Consider the following 23,954-nt stretch of genomic DNA (forward strand, 5'->3'; position numbering starts at 1 on the left):
GACAAACAATGAGTTCTAAATTCTAAGAAGTTAGAATTTTGACTCTCAGGGAATTTTGAAATTTGGAGATTCATTAAAATATTAACTTTAAATTCTGTTGACGATTACAATACAATCTTTTAGTATATTTCATTTACTGGAAAGTGAAAAAGTTTGACTAGTTTTTGATTTAGCTTTTCTAAAAATTAAATTTTTATAAACAATGCTTAATTGTCTGCGTCCGGTTTTTTTAATTCCTTTTTATTCACTGATAATTTTCTGTTGCATTATGAGTTGCTTAACTGAAGACCAGACAAGAGCAATTAACACCAGAGATTAATTGGGTAAATGAAAAGTATTCCTATTGCAAATTACCGCTTTAGCAAAATAAATAATTACCATCTAACTATAATTTAACTACTCTAGATGTTTTGTCATGGTGGGGTGCCTCAAAACGATTACCTAAATTGTATTTAACCATCATTTAAAAAATTATGATAATTGAGATTGGAATTTTCAATAATAATCTTAGGATGTCAGTTCTAGTCAAAAGATGAACAATAATAATCTCAACCAATCAATCTGCAATAAATAATTGCTAGATCAAGCAAATTTTGTATATATCGCGCCCTTAGCGTCTCCATTCCATTAACTGAAGGCTACAACCTTCTTTCCAATAGCAAATAAGAGGTATGTATGTGTGTTTAAATGGCGGTAATTAAGGCAATGTTCCGGATTAAGCCAGTTTTTACAGATTGATTCTAGACAATGCATCATTTTTAATGTTCCTTTATTTCGAACAGTTAAGAAAAGATACCACAAACTTGCTTTTCAGGGGAAAAAAATAAACTTCTTCAGTTAGATTTTTAAGTCTTGAAGTATAAAATGAGCTCTAATGAACAATAACAGCAATTTGGTATTTACTTATATTCGCCAAATAATTATTTTTCTATTTATTTCATTTAATATTTCCTTATATTTAATGAATACTTATTTTCTAAAGAATAAAAGATTAAATTCATTCTGTATTAGAAATATATAATTAAAATTTATGATCTTTCAATCTTTTTTTCATTTAGAAATAAACTACAAGAAAAAGCTTTTTCTTTTATGCTTTTTTCAGTTTATGAAAGTAGTTTTAGAAAACATTCTTTTAAAAAAAAGTGAAATGGGTGTTAAAATTGCATACTGAAATGGAAAGCGTTAATGGACAACTTGTGTTATTAGAGACAGCCCATTTCAGAACACTTTCCGTCTCGAAAATGGCAGGAAGCATTCTCTTCCGAGGTGTAACGGGTTCCTGGCAGACAAGGGCGTTGTCTCGAGAGGGGATCCTCCAAACGAATCGGGAGAAGCAAACGATCCTGTCGGTGCACTGACCGCGAGCCCCAGAAGAAGCTCCAAGCCACCCGCGGGCTACGAATCCACCTTCCTCTTGCCACACGAAGAATTCTGTGGCCTCTCAGTCGGTGCACCGGTCTTCAACTGCTCAGAATAACGCACCTCGATTCTATGCTGAACAGATAGGTAAGCCTTTCGAAATGTTCTTTTAACGCAGACGATTTTTTTATTTTATTTCTGAAAAGGAATTAAGTGAAATGATTTGTTCGTTCTGGAATTATTCTTCTAAGTTTCTTATTCATGGTAGGCGTTTTTTTTATATGCTGGAAAAATAGGAAAATAATTGTAGAACAAAAGATGTTTTTAAAATAAAAAATTGAATTTACTGTTTATTTAACTTAATTGTTTTTGTTCGAAATTGTGATAATAATTGAAATGTTAAATTGATATTTCTTTGTTTATCAAAAAGTTAACATTATTAATTTGTTCTCAGTGTTTTATAATTTAATTTCAAAATTGTTTGCTCTATTTTAAAAAAATCAAGTTTTGAATTCCAAACTAACGAGATTTGTTTGCACTTCAAAAAAAAATTATTTATTTTTTAGTAAACGCAGTCGTGTAAATCTTGATATGCACATTCAGAGCTGTGAATGTATTTAAAATTTTGCTGCTTCAATAGCGTATATGTTTTTGAATGAAATTTCATTTCTCACAAATGAGATTAAGATTAGTAATTTGATTATTATGCGATTTGAATACCTTAATAAAGAGCTATTTATTTCTCAAAACATTTGTGTGTGTGTGTGTGTTAGATAAAAAAGTAGACATCGTTGTTTAACAAGCAATACCATCTATTTTTCTTTTCAAGATGCCTTAACAGGAAGAAGAAACTAAGTTTTTCATAACCAATAATAAATAAATACATTTTTTTCCCACATTAAGTGTGAATATACTGGCTTGCGATAGCAGATGTGAATTTTCTTTTCAAAACCATTTGTTATTAGATGACAAAATTCAGTGTTTTCTTCCTTTTTGGATAATCTGGGAAGTTGAGGCAGGTGGCTTTACTGTAATTTACGCCATGAATTCATAAAATCTATGATTAGATACTATTGCTACTATAAAATAAATTCAGCAATTTCACAACGACTTTACCAGAGTTTCTTTGAGAATATTCCAAATTTATCGGTAAAATCGTAATTAAAAGCAAGTCATTTTCCCAACCGAATCTGTGTTTGGACTGTTGTTTGTTTTAGGTTCGTAATTTGATATCATAAAGCAAAAATACTGATACCTTCTTCCGCCATCTCATAATTTTAGTTCTATGTCATGTTACGACTTTCTAGATCTATTTTACAGCAAGCATTCGAAAGATTTTGAAATAATTTTAAAGCAGCGGAAAGTCAACAATTTCAAATGCGGTATGAAAATAATTTTTCAACGATTAGTACAAATTATACAACGAAAGCAAACGGAAAGAAAAACAAGCCAATTAAAAAATAAATTTTTATATGACTTTATTTGCAAAGTAACATGAACATTTTGATGACTTCCATCTTGTACGACTTTGAATCTATAAATACTTAACCCCTTGGTCTACAAATTTGCTCAACTTCCTAGTTAAATGACACCTCCTATTTGGAACATTTATAATTATTATCTGAATACCTATAATAATATAAGAACATTTGAGATAATGATACATTTTTAAGTGATTTTTGCATTCTAAATTACTTTATACTTTCACTGAACTGCAGATTTAAAAGTAAGAATTCAGTAATTCGATGCGCGAAACAGACTCGTCATTGTATGCGAAGGGGTTAATAACTAAGTAATTCAGTTTTATTAAGCGACGACACTTATTTCATCCCTTTTATACGGTTTAGCAGATAGACATATGAACATAAATTTATCTTTCTAATACCACGGATACAAGCATGCCGAAGCGAATTCTATCATTTATTTATAGTGGCGAAAGAAAAAGAAAGTTTATGTCTAGAGTGTCTAATAAATTGTTTTAAAGTACCTTTTTAACGACTCGGCAAACGCATATAATTCTGTTTTATGAGATCACAAAAGGCCGATCGTAAAATCTGGTCCACTTTATCATTTGATAGAAAATTCAACAACTTTAATTTTAACTGTTGCATTTAAACGTTAAAAATTTTTAAAAAAGATTTTAAAGGTAGAATTTTATTGACAAAGTATCAAAAGCTGTTATCGAATCATTTATCTTAGTTGAAAGGGTGAAGGGCATTGGCAAGACAGAGGGATTTGATAAACATAAAATCTGTACTCTGAATTCATTATTTGAATTCTAGAACTCATTTTGAGAATAAAATTAATAAAAGAATTAATTAAATTATATTTAATTATTTGTTTAATTTTAATTTTTTTATTGTTAATAAGCCTTCGCACTCAGGAAAAGTTATTCGATGCACAATTATTTACCTAATGCAAGGACTTGTTTATTGCTCCGAAAATTAAAAAATATATACAACTTTTTGAAGTTGAATTTCCAGAAATTTAATCTACATCTTCTTATCACTCTGTAGGTATTTTTAACAATCAAAATTAAAAGGTAAATAAAAGGACGTAATGATTCATTATCGTAAATCATGTCTGAGAGGAGACAAACGAGTATAAAGGGTTAAATAATGGTGTACATTAGCATCAAATATATTATCGTTTAAAGAAATGTCCTAAAATAATTGAAATTTTTATAAAGTTTACAATCAGTTCTTGGTATTTTATTCTAGAAAATGTAATCGACTAAATTATTATCGTTTCAGCATTTCTTATCAGACTTAAGCCAACATTTATGGTGCTATTTTAGATATATAATGAAAAACGTATAGTGTTTATTTAATATTGGTAACTACTCAAAAACATCAATCCATATCGATGCACCCTTAGGTGTTACCTCGCAAAGCGATTCAATGTAACATTATTTCAATAATAAGGCAAGCCAAATGAACAAAATTCATGTAGGAGCAAACTGTCGTATATGTGGATACTTTGAACGTCCTTATAGGACATTTTTAATTCAAAGTTTATAATCAGTAATCTGTCAACATAACTGTATTTACTCTGTGTGTCTCGCACAAATTAAATGTTGACTACAAGACGGAGTTGACTTTTTTGTTAGGGGTATTGGCACATGCATAACATCCAATATACATTGAATATCATATCTTATATTTTGCAAAAGCATCTAGAATATATTCACCATATATAAGATTCAGTAACCTTCTTCGTTTTTGCGCATGCGCCAGAAAACGGATTCCATCAAAATGGGTATGAAAGGTAAGATGGAAGGAGGAAGTTTTAGCGATGAGAAGAGGAGAGGTAGATTCTTATCAAATTTAGAATCAAATTTGTCAAACTATACTTTTGCATGCATATAGACGCCATAATTCATAAATGAAATGACATAACTTAAAGAAATGTGGTATGTCGTGGTTGCAAATGAAATTCCATGACAAATTTTATTGTCAATAAGACGTCGAAATGGCATCCAAAATACGTCTCCTCACGATAGATTCAGTAAAGATATTAGATTAATGCCAAATATATTATTTCATAATTAAGGTTCAACAATAGCAAGTAAGGGATTCTCAGACTAATCCAAGGTCCGCAATTTTAGGTAAGGAAGGAGAAAAAAAATTTTTTTTTGGAAAAGAATATGCGAGTAAGTTTCTGGGAGAACATTCTCGCTGATTACTTCAAGTTATTTCTCTTAACAGGCCTTTGCAACGACGAATAATTGCATATTGAAACCTTAGGAGTTTGAATCTGACGGAACTGCATAAAAGTTGGCTTTATCAAATTCAAAAACAGAAAAACAATAATAAATACATCGAGTTCACGTTAAAAAGCACATTTGTAAGCTAAAAATCGATAAAAAACTGTATATATTTCATAAGTATAATAAATGATATGTAATAAATAATCAAAAAGTAATTTTAATAAATAAAGTGATACTAATAATTAAAAAGATTAACAATTTAATAAATACAACAAATAAATCGTAAAGAGCATTTTGAATATAAGAACTGAACAATAAAACAAAGAGTACAGTTTTCAAGTAACACGATGAAAGACTTAAAAATGTGAGAATTTTGTTGCGTTTTTGAATGAAGGCACTGCAAAGTAATGTAACACAAGTTGTCTACAAATTTAATTAAAAAAAAAACGATTTAGAAAAAAAATAATTAAATTTAGACTTTGAATGAACTAAACTAACCTAACCTACCTAATAGACCCAATTCCATTTTTTAAAGAGCTACAATGATTTAAGTCTGCATAATAAGTTCGATTAGATGCTTCTAAAACATTTTATCATATGAAAGAAATATTGTTGAAATTGAATTAACACACAACTTAATAAAAATATGTAGAAAGAAAGAAAATAACCGTTGCAATTTTTAAAAAAGAGTTAACATGCATCAAATGGTTAAATTAATATAATTTAATCGTCTGTCCAGTCTGATTAAATTAATATTTTCGTTGATCAGAGTGGCAACGAGCTTGCGCATCTGAACTAACAAAATATTTTTCTTTTTCTTTCTGCAGTAAGTGTAGGCAAATAAGTGAATTAAGTAGAAATTAAAAGATGTTTTCATTCAACGTGAAGGGCAACGTCCTTGTGAAGGAATTTTTTTGTAATTATAATTCTATTTTGTATAATTACATAAAAAATAATAGTGAAGTCAAAGAAATCGGTATGTGACACCGTTGACAGATTATGAAAATCGCATGCATACCAAAATTTCTTTTATAGATGATATTTCATTGGAAAAGTGATTATGATCACATGAACAAGGGCAGATAGATGCACAAACATAATCTCACCTAAACTTTTTATAGATCAGAATCCGATTCCGAATTTCTTGATGACTACAATGCTTTCACAATTAAAATTCACATGAAAGAAGATATATATAAAACACATTCTTAAAAATAAAATTTGCAATATCGAGGAATTATAATACACTTATGATGCATTTTAATTTTTATTTAATGATTTTTTGATATTTCTTTCTCATGATATTTATTGTGGCTTTATAGATCTTCTACTGTTTTCTACATCTCACACTTTTGAGATTTCTGTTTTGACCTCCAGAATTTGGATAAAAAATTTGTTTTTTCTATTTAATACGCAAATAAAATCGCTTCTTAAAAATATTTATTATTAAATAGTTTTTATTTATTCTGATATTCTTTATGACCGGAAAAAAAAGACATCCCTCATTTGGGATTCGAGTATGGTTCCTCACTGATGCTACTGCTCTTTAATCAAACCGCGATTTCATCATAAAGAAAATTACCTTTCATCGATGTTAAAGATTTCGTAGAGTAATTATTCTAATTTATACATTATCAGTATTTATATAAATAATTCTCTAATGCGGTTCCTCTCCTCCCCCCAAAAAAACGCGTTTTTAGGTATACGATTAGACAGTACCTGCAAGTGATTTAATAATTGATTTAATTTTTGGTGTAAGCGTTACTTCAGATGCTTACAGCTATTATTTAAACATGAATCTCAACCGTTATTTAAATTATGATCGAAAAAATGGCGGAAGATGCATTCAATGTGTAAATGAATCAATCGAGTCACTTTTGAAAGGCGTTCTGGAAGACGGAGTAGATTTTTTTATGAACGCTCTGCTTGATTGTTTTGTTTCTGGACGATCGGAACATTGATGTTAATAACTGTCTTAAAACAATCAATGACAAAAATATATGAGTTTTGTGGCATCTATTTTTGGAAAAATGAAATAAATACTTCCAATACGAAATACTGCCATGATAGCATGGTGAGCTGCCTAGCGTTATCTTGGTATCCCGAGCTGATGAAGGAACTTCTATTGATTCAACTGAGTCCTGTAATTATCGGCTACATATCCGTGAATAAAATGCTGTGCGCATCTATGGATCCAGATATAAGTATTCCAAGTAGAACTGGACTTTATAGCTTCGAACCCATGGTCAAATATATCACTTTGGCCTTTATATACCAAAATAAAGTCAAATGTTGACTATGGCCAGCTTTATATATTTGATTCCAATAAAGCCAATATTATGCGGATGGCAAGGGATGCTTATTGTAACCAAGAAGCTATGGAAAAATTCGAATATATTCTTCGACGCATAAATCCATCTGTGCAGCTTTTATTGTAAACGCGTGAAATTCTTCTGAAGAGTTCTTCAATAGATCTGAACACGGTATTCATGAAGTGCATTTATGGACATTAGAGGACACAACGTCCCAAAAGTAAGGAATGAAGAGGTCGCGATTTTTGTTCGAGAGCTTCGATTTGAATTAAGCGTTCAAGTAAATGATTTAAGCTCAATCATAATTGTTTTTTATAACATTTGTTTTAAAACATAGTGCCATCATTGTAGCAAGCATTGCTATCAGATGATGCGTAGCAAACTTGGGAAAATTGTAATGAAATCATCTACGGCGATAGTGAGCAGGAGGCCGAGTCCCATAATATTTAATATTCAACAAGAATATTAAAACAAGAATATTTGACAAGAAAATATATTTAACATTCAATAAAAAGATTAAATATCTACTTTGCATTATTAGTCTTCTTATTCCAAAAAGAAATATTTCAATTCTTATATTTTTAGGATATTTTCGAATTCCTACTTAGGATTTTTTAAAAATCAGAATTATGAATGTCAGAACACACACAAAAACCCTAAAATTCTGATAAGAACATTCGAAATAAACTCGAACTTTATTTACATTTATAATGTATTTTAAATTTTAATGAATGCAAAGAATGTCTTCCATTTATTAATTTCTTCATAATATTGCTAAATATTAAAAAAAAATTATTTCTTCTTTCTTGCTCCACTAATAGAAGCAAATTGAAAAACTTTTTATTATTTTCTACTTGTTAGTCTATAATATTTGCTAATTTATGATTATAAATGTTAGGAAATTTAAAAATTAATATTTCTCAAATTAAAAGATAAATGGTACCACTTTTGTGAAATAATTTTTTGAATTAATTAATATATGAATATATAATTAAGAGCTAAGATTACTAAAGTATTTTATTGTTATCAGAAATCAGTATCTGTGCCAAATTTTAGAACTCTAATGCATTAGAAAATGAGTGAAAAAAATTATTACGAAATTGCAATCTTACAAACATAAAGCTTGCCAAATTTAGTAAAAGAATTAAAAAAATCTCAATATCTTTCGCGGAATTAAATGAGAAGGAATTTTCCTCCCGTGACAGGAATCAGGTATTTTGATTTCAAATGTATTATTTGTCCTTCGAGGCAAAATACTATTGTCGATCCTACGAGACAATGCAATAACCCTAAAACAAATTTAGGTGCATGCTTTTATTTTATAGAAGCAGTTAAAAAGGCAATAAAGTAAGGCAAATTTAAAATAGACTTGAAATCGTCATTATTCATTTCCTTATCTACCCTTTCTTTGATTTTACTTCTGTGTAAAAGTAAGAAGTCCTGAAAAATGAGTTTTTTTTTTCCTAGTGAGATACAGAAGCGATCTCCCATGTTAGCTGTTTTATACCTTTATAAAATGTGCAGAATATTAGAACTTGAAAATGAAATTTTAATATCCGAAATAAATAGGTTTAGAGATACATTTTTGTGACACACCTTATTTGTCTCGAAAATGAAAATGAAATGAAGGTCGTGAAGGAATTGTCAAGAAATTTTGATTCTGATATAGAATTTGAAATGTCTAGTCTATCCCGACTAAAAATGTTAACTTTCAGTCAATATGAAGAAGCATCATAAAATATTAAAGGAAAAACGATTCATGAAATTTTTTATAAAATGTGTAGGTGGAAATTATATAAATGAGTATTAATTTACTATCGGAAAGCTATCGACAAAAACTGGAATTTAATTAATATGAAAGATATAATTCGATAAAGAAAGCAGCAAGATGAGATGTTCTTATGGTTGCAGTTTGGTTTGGGCAGGAAAAGCAACTTCTCTTGTCTCTTTAATGCATGGCAGCTCTCTTTCTCTATCTTTATTTAAAATAAAATGAATGTGCTTTTGCATGCGTTTGTCCTGGCATGCGTGTGTCTTGGTGCTCTATAGGCCAGGCCGATTGACCTAGAGCTGAAACATTCTCAAGCGAAATTTAAAGCTAAGTGCGAGAAAGCTGGGAATCACAAGACATTTTAAAGTATGCCAAGATAATGACTCGAAACACACTGCTGATATTTGCAAGTTATGGGCAATCTAACACTGTCCTAGTGTTATTAAGACGCCTGCACAAAGTCCAGACCTTTATCCCATTGAGCATGTGTGGGATTATTTGCAGCAAAAACTATATGAACATCAAATTTCTAAGAAGCAGGATTAAAGAAAACATTTGATCGAAGAGTATGCCAAAACCGATGGGTCCCTTTGCAAAAAGTTAGTCCAATCCATGGACTAATTTTATGGACTTATCCTTAATTTATAAAATCCAGGGACTAATCCTTAATTTATAAAATCCAGGGACTAATCCTTAATTTATAAAATCTGTTAACTTGTAGTGTGTCCCAATACTTTTTTGACAGACTATATAAGAAATAGAAACTTTTTTATGGAACCCAATCCAAAGATACTATGAGAGGTCATAAAAAGCAAGGAATGTCCAACAAGAAATGAACTTTTAAGTTTGCATTGTTTTCCTTTATTTATTAGGAAGTGTCCCAATACTTTTTTGAGCACTTTTTTTACTTGATTCTTTTATTTTCAATTATAACGATAATTGCATTAATAGGAGAGTTTTGTTCGAATTATTATTATTTGTATATATCAAAATAATATTTACTTCTTTGTTTTGGTTTCATTTGTATATTTAAATAAAATGTGATGATAAAAATCGGTGAATTTGTAATGTGTCCCAATACTTTTTTGACAGACTATATAAGGAATAGAAACTTCTTTTAAAAATGACAGAAATTTGAAAGTCAACAACTTCTTTTTTTAAAAAAATATTTGTCTTTAAATGAATAAAGATAATAAAATTTGGAATTAATAATGAATATTAGAGTTCATTGTTTTTTGAAAAACTATTTACGAAAATAATTATATGATTGTTCAATATTTAAAACTACTCATTCAACTAGATTTCATTTAAAGTGTTCCGAGAGCTTTGGAAACATCCGACTTTTATGAATGGATGAATCAGCCAATCGAAGTTCGTAATTGCCAGAAATGATTCCACGTGACCTTTCTTTGTCAAACCGACTTTGAGGAGCGAAGCTGGCGGCTTCGGGAAACAGGGCACGTGGCTTTTATCTCTATTCTTTAGTATTCTATTAAGATAGGGCTTAAGTGTGACTTGAATGAGCAGATAAGGCGCTTAAGAGCAACTAAGAACTTCGAATGAAGTCGTGATGGCACTTCAAGGTAATTAGCTTCTTGTTGTTCTAAGGAAAAATGCAGAAATAATAGGGCTATTTTTAAATTCTATAGAAACTCTTTTGTTCCAAGATTTTGAAAATTGAATGGTTTGTCATTCATGAAATGTATTGCTACAGCTTTAAAGAAATGGTAGAAATGGCATAGGCTTAAAGATATCAAATCTCTTTCGATTTTAAATCTAAAATATAATAATTCTTTTATTATAAAGCAAATTTTTAAATTCTGTTCATATTAAGTTTGGAAAAGAAAGTTTTTTTTCTTTTTCTTTTTTCTTTTAAACTAAAGCAATAACTAAAGGTATCTAAAAAAAAGATTCAATAAAATAAAAGAATGGAGATCATTTAAAAAAATCGTTATTATTTTATTAACAATTTAAAAAATTCTAGACAAAAATGATTCTTGATACTTCTTTTTTTTTTCTGAGTGCATCTACATCGAGTAGTTAAAAGATTCTGTTTCAGATAGAGGAATCATTTAAAGAAAATTTGAACCTCTGATCCTAAGCATTTAATATGACAATGTTTTAGGTTTTATTCGTCTAATTTTATTTAATTTTTAAATTTTGCTCTTAACTAAAACAATTAAAAACATTATCTTAAAATTTTCTTAAAAATTAAAGAAAAAGTATTTGGACATAATGTCACTGAACTGCTTATTTTCTGAATTTTAAAGTGATTTACAACTGTTCTTTTATATAAGTATTATGCTCTGAATTTCTTAAGGAAAAGCATTACAATTTCGATTAATTTTTCTTTGGACTTTAATTGTAATCTTACAATTTTTCTTAATGAGCAAGCAAGAAGTAATTGCATGCAAAGTTCGTAGTTCTTCCTCCAAATGCCTGTCTTATAGACCGTTTGATCTTTTTATATGCAATTTACAAAAAGAATACTAGCCTAAAATAAATACTTTTAAAAATCGTATTTAGCTCTCTGAACTTAGTTACTTTTCCATGTTTTTTAAATGAAAAGGTAATATAACAATCATGAAGTAATGCTTCTAAATGTAAAGTTGAGAATTGCTATCGAGAAAAGTTTTCAGTATTTCATTGTAATTTTTATTCGCATATCGACGTTTTTTTAATGCCAATATTTATATTCCCAAATCGATTTTTTCTTTTAACTTTATATTAACTCGGAATGAACTAAACAATGATTTTTTCCCTTTCTCATGACTTTACAAAGTTAGTTAAGAAAACTTTATTAGTTATTTAAAGTTTATATTAAAAATGTTGTCTGTTTTGTTTAAATACTATGAAAGTAGCCCAGTTTTCAAACTCGTATAATTTATATTTGAGGTAAAAGATTTTATAATAACTTGTTTCGATTTCAACAAAAATTAAATCATTGGAACAAATATGAATTTCATTGTTTATTTTTTTTTTTTTTTTTTTTTGAAAAGTTACCTGGACGTAAATTTTTGATTTATAATAGTGAAAACTTCAATTGTTTTTTTCCCCTTACAATTCTGTGAATATGAATAAAACCTTTCGATTTCTTTGGCTTTGATTCTCTTTTCTTGATTTTCTTTAATTCTATGAATGAAATTAAATGCCAAATCAACTTTATAAAATATACAACCAAGATGAATTAAAAGGCTCTTTTAAACCTCAAAGCAAAAGTTGAAATGGAAAAATGATAGCAGTACTTTTTTAATATTTAAAACAAATTGACGTTACATTAAAATATTTTTGTAATTCAAGAAACGTATGTAGCATTTTATTCTTGTAATGCACGGGAAGACATCGATCTTCTTCAGAAGATTGATGTTAGTTACTTTTATAGTTAGATTCGAAGTTTCTTTTATAGGAAGTAGTTTCATCCTTTTGACTATAAAACAAAAGATCAGGAATAACCAGAATTTTTATTTTGGATTTTTGATTATTCCTACTTTGAAGAACGTTTCCTTCTAAATTAATTCAACTTGATTTGTATTTTTTAAAATGTCAAACTGGAAAGAGTAGGCGTAACTGCTTTTCGCCTTTCTTTATTTTGATGTGAACGAATCATTCGCTAAAATTAATTGTATAAAAATGTTACTTCCATTAAGAGGGTGTACTAGAAGTTTTTTTAGTGAATTTATATTGCAAGATGAAGTGTTTGTTTACGAAGAAGGTAAACAGAAAAGCGTGACCTCACCTTGATCTGCTATCATTTTAAAATATAGCATAGGTTTTAAAATGTTAATCAACTGTTTACCTACTTATACTTCTATTTAGCTTTTTCATGTTTCTCAAGAAGGCATCTTTACTTCTTTAAACTTCTCTTTTTCAAGGCTTACAATAAAGTATCACTAGAAAAAAAATTACTAATTTATGAAAGATAAAAAAAAAATCATAACAGTATTAATCACGTAGATATTATAATAAATATCCATATGATTAAAATTCCTATTTATTTAAAAATTATATTTATATTAAGGTTTCACTTCAATAAGTTTCACTTCACAATAAAATTTTATGTTGAGTTTTGACCTTCAGATTATTGAGAAAAATCTTTCCTATTTTATAATTTTTATTTTCCATTTCTATTTTCTTTTTTCTTTTCTATAATTTGTTCTCTTTTTATGCCAATTAAAGAATGTTATTAAAAGCATTCTTATTATTAAAACATTAAAAAAATGTTTTTACAGACACCGTATTGATGTATTAATAATATGTAAAAACATTAATTATATGCTAATACACAATATTATTTTACTTTGGATAAAAAGTTGTTTGCTGTATAGATATAAAAGATTTTGCATGTAAATATTTGATATTTCACACAAAAAGGAAGAAATTTGATTATGTGTATTTTTTCGTGGCTCCGATCTTATCTCTTAATCTAATTTTATAATGTTGCCATGGCAACCCAAATCGAATTCGATTTTTCAGCTGACGTCTTTTGATATTGTGTTCTTTGATTACCTGAAATTTCGCTAAAGATAAAAACAACTTGAGCACAGATGTTTTACTGTCATATTTCTAATGTATCGTCGAAAAAGGATGTCATATCAAAGCTTGTCTTGAATTTATCTCCTATACATCACAATGATCTCGATTAAAAATAATAATTCTCTAACAATATGGAAAATCATTCTCTTTATTTTCCAGCTTTTGCTCTTTCCCAGTTATAACTTGATAGCATATCATCAGAGAAAAATAATTTTTGCATTTTAAAATTTAAAAAAAAAAACGCTTTTTTAAGAATATCAGGCTGATTTTCATAATATTTTCTTGTGGTATTATCTCTTTGGTTGAGAAAACTATTTTTAAGTCTATAATAAATAAATATAATTAGGACTTGTAATTGAAAAAATTAAATATTTACGCTGCACAGAGTGATGCGGAGATGATAAAAATAATTAAAGTTACATGTAGTATTTCTATGAATGTTAACTAAAGAATTGGATATGCAAATTTCGTTATTATTTATTTAGCTTTTCATTACATGTTATCAATGACTAATGGTATTGGATGGCTTTATACGTTGAAAAAGTTGAAAAAGAAGAGAAAAAAAAAACCCCACCAAAAAAAGAAATGTTGTCAGTTTTGATGTATTTAGTTTCTTCCTAATACAAGTAATATATTATAAACTACTCGATTTGAAGAATGTAAATAAATTTGCGAATGAAAAATCTGAATAAAAAAAACATAATAGCAGCAAAAACAGCAGTAAAATCCTAATATAAAATATCAAACTAGGAAACTTGTTTTTTTATTATTTAAGAAAGATCTTTTCTTTCCAAAATTTGTTTTCCTCTTTTTCATCTTTTAATGACGTTTCACTTATAAAGACAATTAAAACTATACAAGAGCTAGCATTAAAATAAAAGTTGATCAATTTTTTTTTGTGTGTGTGTGTGGGGGGGGGGGACAAACTTTTGAATACAAATTTCTTAAAGTATTGTCTTTGTATAAATTAAAGAGCCATATTAAGCTGCAGTACAAAATTAAAGGAGAATGTTTTTCAAATGTTGCACTCATTTATAGCACTGTACAAATGCAAATGTTTGTTTTTGAGCAAAGAACTGAATCTGAGCTTTTATTGTTCTTAAAAATAACTAGAAAAATATTAGAAGAAAAAAATGATAATGAAATAAATAACCTCTAACTTTTACCTCTTGAAATTCTAAAGATAGTGTATTTACTGCCAAAATTATTGTCTAATAAAAAGGAATTTCATTAAATGAGATTAAATTATTAATCTCTCCATCTTTTTTTTTTTCTTTTTCTTTTTCGTTTTATTAAATTGTCATGTTTTTCAACGTGCAGGTGGCGGCGCAATGGAAACTATCAGATCCGAAAGCCCCGGTACGACGGAACGCGAGGAACAAGGCAAGATATCTTCCTCTGCAATCCTTAAGGAAAAGTTGAAGCCTTTCAGGTAAGTTCAGAAAAAAACATTTAGAGCATTCACATTTTCAATTTTTCCTATCTTTACACATCAGGACGTAATATTTAACGAATGTTAAAAAATAATTGAACCTACTTTATACCTACAAACTTTCTGTATCTTCGGAGCCTGAAGGTTACACATTCGAGATTCGATTCCTCTTACGATTCGTCTTGAAAGTGGCCCTGTTGCACGCTAAAACTGACGACGTGAGCCAAATTCCTCCTATTGATGTGATGTGAATGTTTGGAGAGGGAGGTGCCAGCTCAGGTGTCGTCGGAAAGAGATTTATATCTTCTAAATGAATTAATTTTCGACCTGAGACTGTGTTCCTGTAAACTGCGTTCCAGCAAACAATCATAGTTGAGGGATCGGGAATATCATTTTTCTTTCTATAATAAATGCCTGCTGAACGTTTGTAGCACGTCTTTAGCGATTTTGTGACAAAAGCATCTTGAAGTGCTTAGCACGTCTTTCCTCCGCAAATCATTAAACTATTTTCTTGCAATGTGAAAAATCTTACCAACTGGAAATGCTATTTAACTAATCAACTCTACCTTGTAACCATTTATGGCGTCACAACCTCAATGTATCTAGAGATGATTTACTAAGATTGATTTTTTAAAGTTTCGATTTGCTGCGAATACTAAATAACATTTTGGCATTTGGAACTATCCATTAAATGAAAACGGAATTAATTAAGCTACCCATTAAATCGAAAGTGAATGTAATAAATTAATCGTCTATGGATTAATTAAATCCATTAAATCATTTTATTCTTGCTAAGTCTGAAATCTTGCACAAGACCAACAATATAAATTACAATACAATTGAAAAGTTAATAACAAATGTGGCAATCCACAATCTCAAATCATCTGTTCAGAGTCGACTAAGATGGTTCCTGAAAAATTTAAATTCCTACTTAGAATCAAAATTCAATTCAATTCTCGCTGCAAAGCGTCACTGAATAAAATATTACTCCACAATAACAAATGCAATTCATTTATGCAGCGATATACAAACAGGTCTTGTATACAATAGGTGAAAAGTAAATTACGACATGTTTGACCACAAATCATCTGCTCAAAGTCGACTAAGGTGGTTCCTGACAAATTTGAACTCTGACAAATTTAAATTCTTACTTAGAATCCAAATTAAATTAATTGTAGTTAAATTAAATTTCAGTTTTCTTTACAAAGCGTCACTGAAAAAAGACATTACTTCACAGTAACAAATGCTATTCATTTGTGTAACAATATGAAACAAGGTTTTATTGCTGGAATCTTGTGTACAATCAGTGAAAAGTAAATTATAACGTTTGACTACAAAGGAATCAGTTTTGGTTCAATTCCGCAACACGAAAAAATGCTCTGGAATTTAAGAACAGGGAAGAGATTGAAGGTGACCGACAGAGGCGAAGAATTCCGCACGTGCAAATCACGCTTTCTTCTGCAGGTCGTCCGATTGGCATGTCGGTGGAAATTCTTTCCTCTAGACAACTTTCCCTGTTGGGTCGCCCTCTTCTGGGGGAAGTGTTTTTTTTATTTCTTTTTCATGTTTCCCTGTAGAATGATGCGACCTTGAAAGCAACATTCCGAACCCATAGGATTGCAATTTCCTCCTACGATATCTTATAAGTTGTATTGCATTGCAACAAAATTGTTGGATTGCATTGCTCTTTTCTATGTGCTTTCGGCATAAAAAATGTTCGGTAACAAATGTTTATAAATGTATAAATTGGGGAATCAAGAGATTTGAAATGTTGGAAACTTGGTTGTCCTACACCAGGGTTCTATAAACTTTTATTTCTCGAATGCGAACAAAAGTATTGTAATCAAAAAATTCGAACTTGAGACTTTAAAGGATTTCTACGTTTTAAATCTTCCGGAGTACGACGAATGGATTTTTGGAATAATGTTCTGTCTGTCTGTGAACATAATGCTCAAAAATGCTTAGAACTAGATGTATGAAATTCGGCATGCTATCTTCGCACCAAATTTGTAAATTTCTATCAAATTCTGAACGAAATCTTTTTTTCCGAGTAAACTGAACAATGGCAACTACAAAGCTTCAAGAGCTAGATGAATAAAATTTGGTACATAGATTTACCATTTAAAGTTCAGATCCATATCAAATTTTCATTCAAATCCATTGACGGGTTCACCAGCTGCTTAGATAAATGGAATTTGGTACTTAAGTTTAAAGTGCTGTTAATCTGTTAGAGGGTTCACTATTTGTTGATATCTACTTTTGTATTTATATAAAAATGCAACAAATGACATTTACTGTGTGTTTTTACTGTTAAAAAAATGTATTTCCGTGTGCCTGATTTTGGTTTTATTCAGTTTACAAAATAGCCTTCTAAAATGGCTAAATTTTGCCTTTGCTACGCTACGGAGCAGAAACTCTCACTCTCAAAATTAAAACAAACACTGAGTATTCCCAACATTCGCCGTCTGGCCTGAAGACCACAATTTTAAACCGGTGGGGAGCACTTTCTTTTAAAGAGTATCCACAAAAAAAAAAAAAAAAAAAAAAAAGTTTCGGGAAACCATTCTCACTGGGTTTACTCGTAACAAACTCTTTGGCCAGCGAAAAATTTTCATATAAAAATGATCGATGAGGCGAAAATACCTTCAGGGAAATAAAACCGATCATCGAAGTATTATTTAGACACACAGAAATAATAAAAATGACATTGCGGAAATTTCAATATGATATTGCAAATCTAACTTTATTCATTATTAGCTCTTTATTATTCACCAGAACAGAATAGTTTGACAAGAACAGCAAGAGCTGCTAATGTTTCCGCGAGGCTAATTGGTAATTAGGTAATTGAAGACATAGTATATTTCTTGGGTAATTCGACAGCCTGAAGATTCTATGCGTTTATCAACATTCAAAAATACAGCTCAATAGATGATCAGCGCCTTGACGGAATTTTCTCCAAATTTGATAAGGATGTACATTTTAAATAATGAATTTGTATACCACATTTTATCTATTGTTAGGCGTGGACTTGGAAATGCCGTGGACGTCTTGAGTCCTCAGATTTTTATTTTCAGACTCCGAAATGAGTGTTTTGTGCTTCGTATATAATGAAGGAAAACCGAGTTTGCAGGTTGGACGCCTATTTTCCGATCTATTTATACTAAAATCTGATCAAGAACTTCAATTTTAATAAAAAGATCACAAATCAAATCCCATTTAAGTCATGTTTACATTTAAGCATGCGAAAACGCAGACCGACGGATGGTCATTTCTCGGATAGATTAAATTGAAAATTTGTGAAAGATCTGTACTTTAGATTCTAAACTGCGAACCCAATTCCATTTATTGAAGTCGTCGCATTTTTGAATTATTGCGTTTTAAAGAATCCTAAAGTAAGGACCTACAGGTGGTCGACCCTTTCTTTAGATGATAAATCGTATATCAAATTTTATACATCTAGTTCTTTCAGTGTTGTAATTATCGTGTTCCCATTTAACTCGGACAGACAGACAGATACATTTCCTATGTATTTATGTATTTCGTTGAAAACTTGATAGATATCTATACTTTGTGGCTTAAAGATCGTATACCAGATTTCATTCTTCAGGCTTTAAATTATTTTAATGGATCGCTTTCGGTGACAATGAGACAGATAGACATAATTCCAAAAATGGGCTTTTCTGACTAAGGAAGTCTGAAACGTTGATTCGTCATTACATCAAGTTCGAATTTTTTGACAATTAGAGTGGGTTTTCTTTCTGTATTTCGTATAAAAGAAAGTAGAAAGTCAAAAAGTTTGTGAATTTTTGGCAAATCGATTGTTCTCAAAGCCTGATAGTTACATAAACAACAGATATCTTTTACTTTTAAATCTTTTTCCAAATTCAGATAATAACCGCAGTTTCAACCATTTCCTTCTGTTTTCTTAATATTGACCTTGTGTGACCTTGAATTACATAACAGGATGCTCAAGAGATGTTGTTGTTTACGTATCCATTTTCCTTTTCGGATGCAAATTGAAACGTGTTTGATTTACTAGACTTTGTTTACGGTATTATCAATTCTTTTTTCCTTTCTTATCTGAAATCTATCATCTGTAAAACTGTTTTTGTTTACTTTTTCTTTTATCATGAAATGAGCATTTGAAGGTAAGGTTTTTTTGTTTATTAAATACAAATTGGTTAGTTATTCCTAATGAGTACTGAAAAATGTTTTTAGTGCTTTTCTTGGAAGTATAAAACGAAGTCGAATGTTGCCTAGATACCATCAAGGGAATTCCTTTAAAGAAACACGGTTTGGTAAAAATGAATGATAAAGTATTTTTGAAATATTCTAAATGTATTAATTGAGTAAAATTATCTGGAACTTTAAATTCTGCATATTAAGATTTCAAGTATTTGAATTCTATTATTCTAAATGACAATTAATTTTAACAGCTTCATAAAATTATATTTTTTATTTGATATGTTTTCAGCCTCGCCAGAAATATTCGTCAAAGGCTAATTCAGTAAAAAGGCTAAATTCGCCTCAAAGGGTTATATTTCGTAACTATTGTAAACCAATGCCATTCAAGGCATTGTCTGGGACAACACCTTTATAAGAGAAAATAAGAGTGTTGGATAAACAATTCCCGCTGGTTTGTATTAATATGCGTATTGCTGATGTTCTATGATCTACTTTTCTAGTATTGCAAGGCACAAATGTTAAGAACTGTTCATTTCGCGTTCTTCATTTGAATCGCAGCCTATCGGCCAATAATGAAGAAATCAAATTTAGATTAAAGTAAATTTTTATTTTCATGCTTAAAAAAATTGATTGCGAAATGAATAGTTCTTAATCGTTCGCTTATGATTTATTAATGAATGGTTATTTTAATATACAATATTTTGCCTTTTTTTAACAAAATTCCTACTGTGCAAAATTCCGGGCACAAAAAATTATGATATTTTATTACATCGTAAGGATGGATGACAATTATTTTCCTAAATTATAAAGTACAAGATAATAGATAAGCTACGATTTAGAAGTCTGTTCACTGATATGCATAATTTTTCAAAATAAATCTTATATAGATGCAGTTATACATTAAAGAAACTGTATCCTAAATACATATGTTGAAAAAAAAGCAATTTCCATTTAACAATAAGAAAGCTATATCTTCAAACCATATGTTGAAAAATAGCAGTTTCCTCTAAATACTATAGAAAAAAACTCTAATGGTATACTTTTTCAAAATAAATCAATGCATTTTATGTATTATTTTGTTATGCATGAGAGTTGAATCAATTTTGTATAATAATCTATAAATTACAAACGGAATCTGTCATTCACAAGTTGACAGAGATTCTTGAATTGCAACAATGGATGCAAAGTTTCCTACAGAGATGCATCAATTTGTGCAAAATTTGTAAGATCTTTGTCTTTTTCTGAGAGTTGAGGTCTTGAGGCTGAGAATGATAAATTTGGGCGAGAATTTAGTTTTTCTATATTCAGTAGGGTGGGAAAAAAATTGTGAATAAAACGTTATCCTTGGCATGAATGAATCTGACGCCAGTTGAAATCGAATTTTGAAATAATTTTTTTGACATTTGCCTCTTAAAGACTAGCATATTATAGATGGGGAGACGTTAGTTTTTAACTTTGTTGTTCAGTTTATATAATAGGAGATGCTAATTGGAATCTTCAAACATTTTGGTTGAAGACCAATGGCTCAAATGAAGACTGTTTACTAAAGCGTTCCCTTATCAATATGTTAAAATTGTCGAGTCAAAATTGTTTCAACTCCATCTTCTCATTTTGACTACATTAAAAATTTTAGTAGCATAATTTAAAAGAACAATCCAGTCTTGGAATAAAGTTCCATTTGTTCATTCAGTTGCGTGTTTGCGTGTTTCGAATCATAAATTCCACCTGTCGAAGACGCCTTAATGAATTCCAAACATAAGCTTGATTGAAAGTTATCGGCCTGTTATCGATCTTTTTATACCTCATTACATCATCAACAAACCAATTAGGCTGCATCAGATGAAAGATAAGCGTCGTATATCACGCAATGGGAGCCAATTTTGCCACCTGTTGATTTGCAAATGGGGAGATTCAATCTCAGTCGATAGGTTTCGAGGGGAAACACGCAATCCCAGGGTCTTATCGTACCCCATCCTTTTTCCAGTCCAATTGTCATCACGGATTTAGTTCATATTGGAAACGAAAAGGGATTGTTTGACAGCCTCGAATTCGAATGTTCTGCCATCACGAAAAGATGATTTGCATGTAGTTACAACTGAGAGCTGATTTGTTTTGATAAATGGAATCGTAATGACTGGTTACTTTATTTAGATTTTTTTGGATGAGGCTGATTTGCATTGAGATCCTTCAATTGGATTGTCTTTTGTTACTCTACTTACGAACAGAGGTGCTTGTTTTTCATTAGATTTGAATACTAAACATGAGAAACGGTAATTATCTGTGTGGTCGGTCATTCAGCTTTCAATTCCTGAAGGAATTTCAGTTTTCAATACCTGAAGACAGATTCGTCCATTGAATCAAGAAAATTTGGTTTCAAGTATTTTATACATGAATCTAATGATGTATAAGATATTTTGCATCAAATTGAATTATAAGATATGTATTTAAACCAAATAATGTTGTATTAACCAAATTTATTAAAATATTTTAAACTAAATAATTACCCCGGTTTATGAACCTTGTTTGATTTTAAAATCTGAGCGTTATTAAATAATGAACATTTGTCATTTTATAAGCAACACAATAATATCTATAAGATTGAATAATTTTGTATACTTCTTTAAACATTTGCGCTTGAAAGTAGCGTTGAAATGCTTTTCGAATTCACATCGAAATGCTTTTGTCACAAAATCAGCAACAACGTGTTGCATATGTCGGTAGGCAATTATCACAAGAGAAGAAATGATGTTCCCAATCGGTCGACTGAAATTGTTAGCCAGAGCACAGTCTTAGGTAAAAAATTCATTTTCCAGGTATAAATCTTTTTTCGGTTTCTATAAGGTATCGGATATTTTTTGTGGCTTCACTGTGAGCTAGTGTGGATTGTTTTGGCACTCGCATCTATGAATGTTTTGTCAGTGCGGGTGGTTAATGAGGTACCTTAATCTCTTTTAAAACTAATTTTCTCCATTTTTATCAAGAAAATCTTGTCCAAAGATAAAATTTATAAAGAGGAAACGTAATATTAAATAATTAATATTAATAAGTTAATGAAAACAAATACAATGCTTATATTTATCTATTAAGTAAATTTCAGCAATTTCATGTAAGTCAGGTTCCGCTGTGACATGCCCCCATATAAGTTTAATAGTTTTAAATAATTGTTTTTATTAATAATAATAGTTTTAATAGTTTAAAAAATAGTTAATAGTTTTAAAAAATAATCAAAAGTTTTAAATAGATCATCATGGTAAATTATTTTACAATTTAAAGTTAATAATCGTTGTAGTTATCGTAGTAATATGTGCTCAGACCTCTGAATGAATTTCATTCAAACTTTTGTAGAAATTTACAATTGATTCCATACATCGAATTCCATCCTTATATCTCAAAGCTTTCTTGAATTGCTCACAGACAGAAAAATTTCAAAAATGTGTTTTTCTGGCTCGTGGAGTCTGTAATTTGGAAATTTATCAAGTACTCAAAGTTGAATTTTTTAAAGATTTTTTATTTTCTTTTTGTATACTTCGTATTCCGAAAAAAACGAAAATGAATATTTATTCCTGATTAGTTGTATAGAAAGTATTATAAAGGAGTTCGTTATTCAATTGTGAATCTAGTTTTAAAATAATAGATATTGTAAAGATTTAAAATCAGAAATTTTTTAAACATTTCATTTTAATTTGAAAGGAATTTGATCATTTTTTGTGAGCACCAATGATTTTTTTTCTACAAATAGTAAAATATTATGAATTGTAATAAATAATAGCTTAAGCTTAAGAAAATTTTATGATTGAATGCACTTGCACTAGATTAAGGTCTTTTGAACTATGCTTTATTTACATTCTCAAACACGAAATAAAGAGAAAATATTATAATAGTTGTTGCTCGTATGCGAGATTCTGAAAAAAAAATGAACTCGTGTAACGTTCATTTCTTACTGAAAACCCACAATTTTTATATCGGTGTGTGTGTGTGTGTGTGTGTGTGTGTGTGTGTGTGTGTGTGTGTGTGTGTGTGTGTGTGTGTGTGTGTGTGTGTGTGTGTGTGTGTGTGTGTGTGTGTGTGTGTGTGTGTGTGTGTGTGTGTGTGTGTGTGTGTGTGTGTGTGTGTGTGTGTGTGTGTGTGTGTGTGTGTGTGTGTGTGTGTGTGTGTGTGTGTGTGTGTGTGTGTGTGTGTGTGTGTGTGTGTGTGTGTGTGTGTGTGTGTGTGTGTGTGTGTGTGTGTGTGTGTGTGTGTGTGTGTGTGTGTGTGTGTGTGTGTGTGTGTGTGTGTGTGTGTGTGTGTGTGTGTGTGTGTGTGTGTGTGTGTGTGTGTGTGTGTGTGTGTGTGTGTGTGTGTGTGTGTGTGTGTGTGTGTGTGTGTGTGTGTGTGTGTGTGTGTGTGTGTGTGTGTGTGTGTGTGTGTGTGTGTGTGTGTGTGTGTGTGTGTGTGTGTGTGTGTGTGTGTGTGTGTGTGTGTGTGTGTGTGTGTGTGTGTGTGTGTGTGTGTGTGTGTGTGTGTGTGTGTGTGTGTGTGTGTGTGTGTGTGTGTGTGTGTGTGTGTGTGTGTGTGTGTGTGTGTGTGTGTGTGTGTGTGTGTGTGTGTGTGTGTGTGTGTGTGTGTGTGTGAGAGAGAGAGAGAATTTTTATTAAGAATATGCTAGAAAATTTC

General features: G+C 30.1%; 1 protein-coding gene across 2 annotated transcripts in view; it reads left to right on the forward strand.

The window, feature by feature from the left end:
* Positions 1-1,360: 1,360 nt before the first annotated feature.
* The window catches only part of LOC129968732 (NAD kinase-like), a 123,233-nt gene continuing 100,639 nt past the window's right edge, over positions 1,361-23,954 (forward strand). The window contains exons 1-2 of one of the 2 annotated variants that reach the window (XM_056082920.1): positions 1,361-1,506; positions 15,005-15,116. In XM_056082920.1, the coding sequence (XP_055938895.1) occupies positions 15,016-15,116 (101 nt within the window). In that variant the 5' untranslated portion in view covers positions 1,361-1,506; positions 15,005-15,015. Of the gene's footprint in view, positions 1,507-10,590; positions 10,735-15,004; positions 15,117-23,954 lie in introns of those variants that run through there. The other variant, XM_056082918.1, reaches the window with a different exon arrangement.

This window comes from Argiope bruennichi, chromosome 5 (genome assembly GCF_947563725.1).
Source record: "Argiope bruennichi chromosome 5, qqArgBrue1.1, whole genome shotgun sequence".
Lineage (NCBI taxonomy): Eukaryota > Metazoa > Arthropoda > Arachnida > Araneae > Araneidae > Argiope > Argiope bruennichi.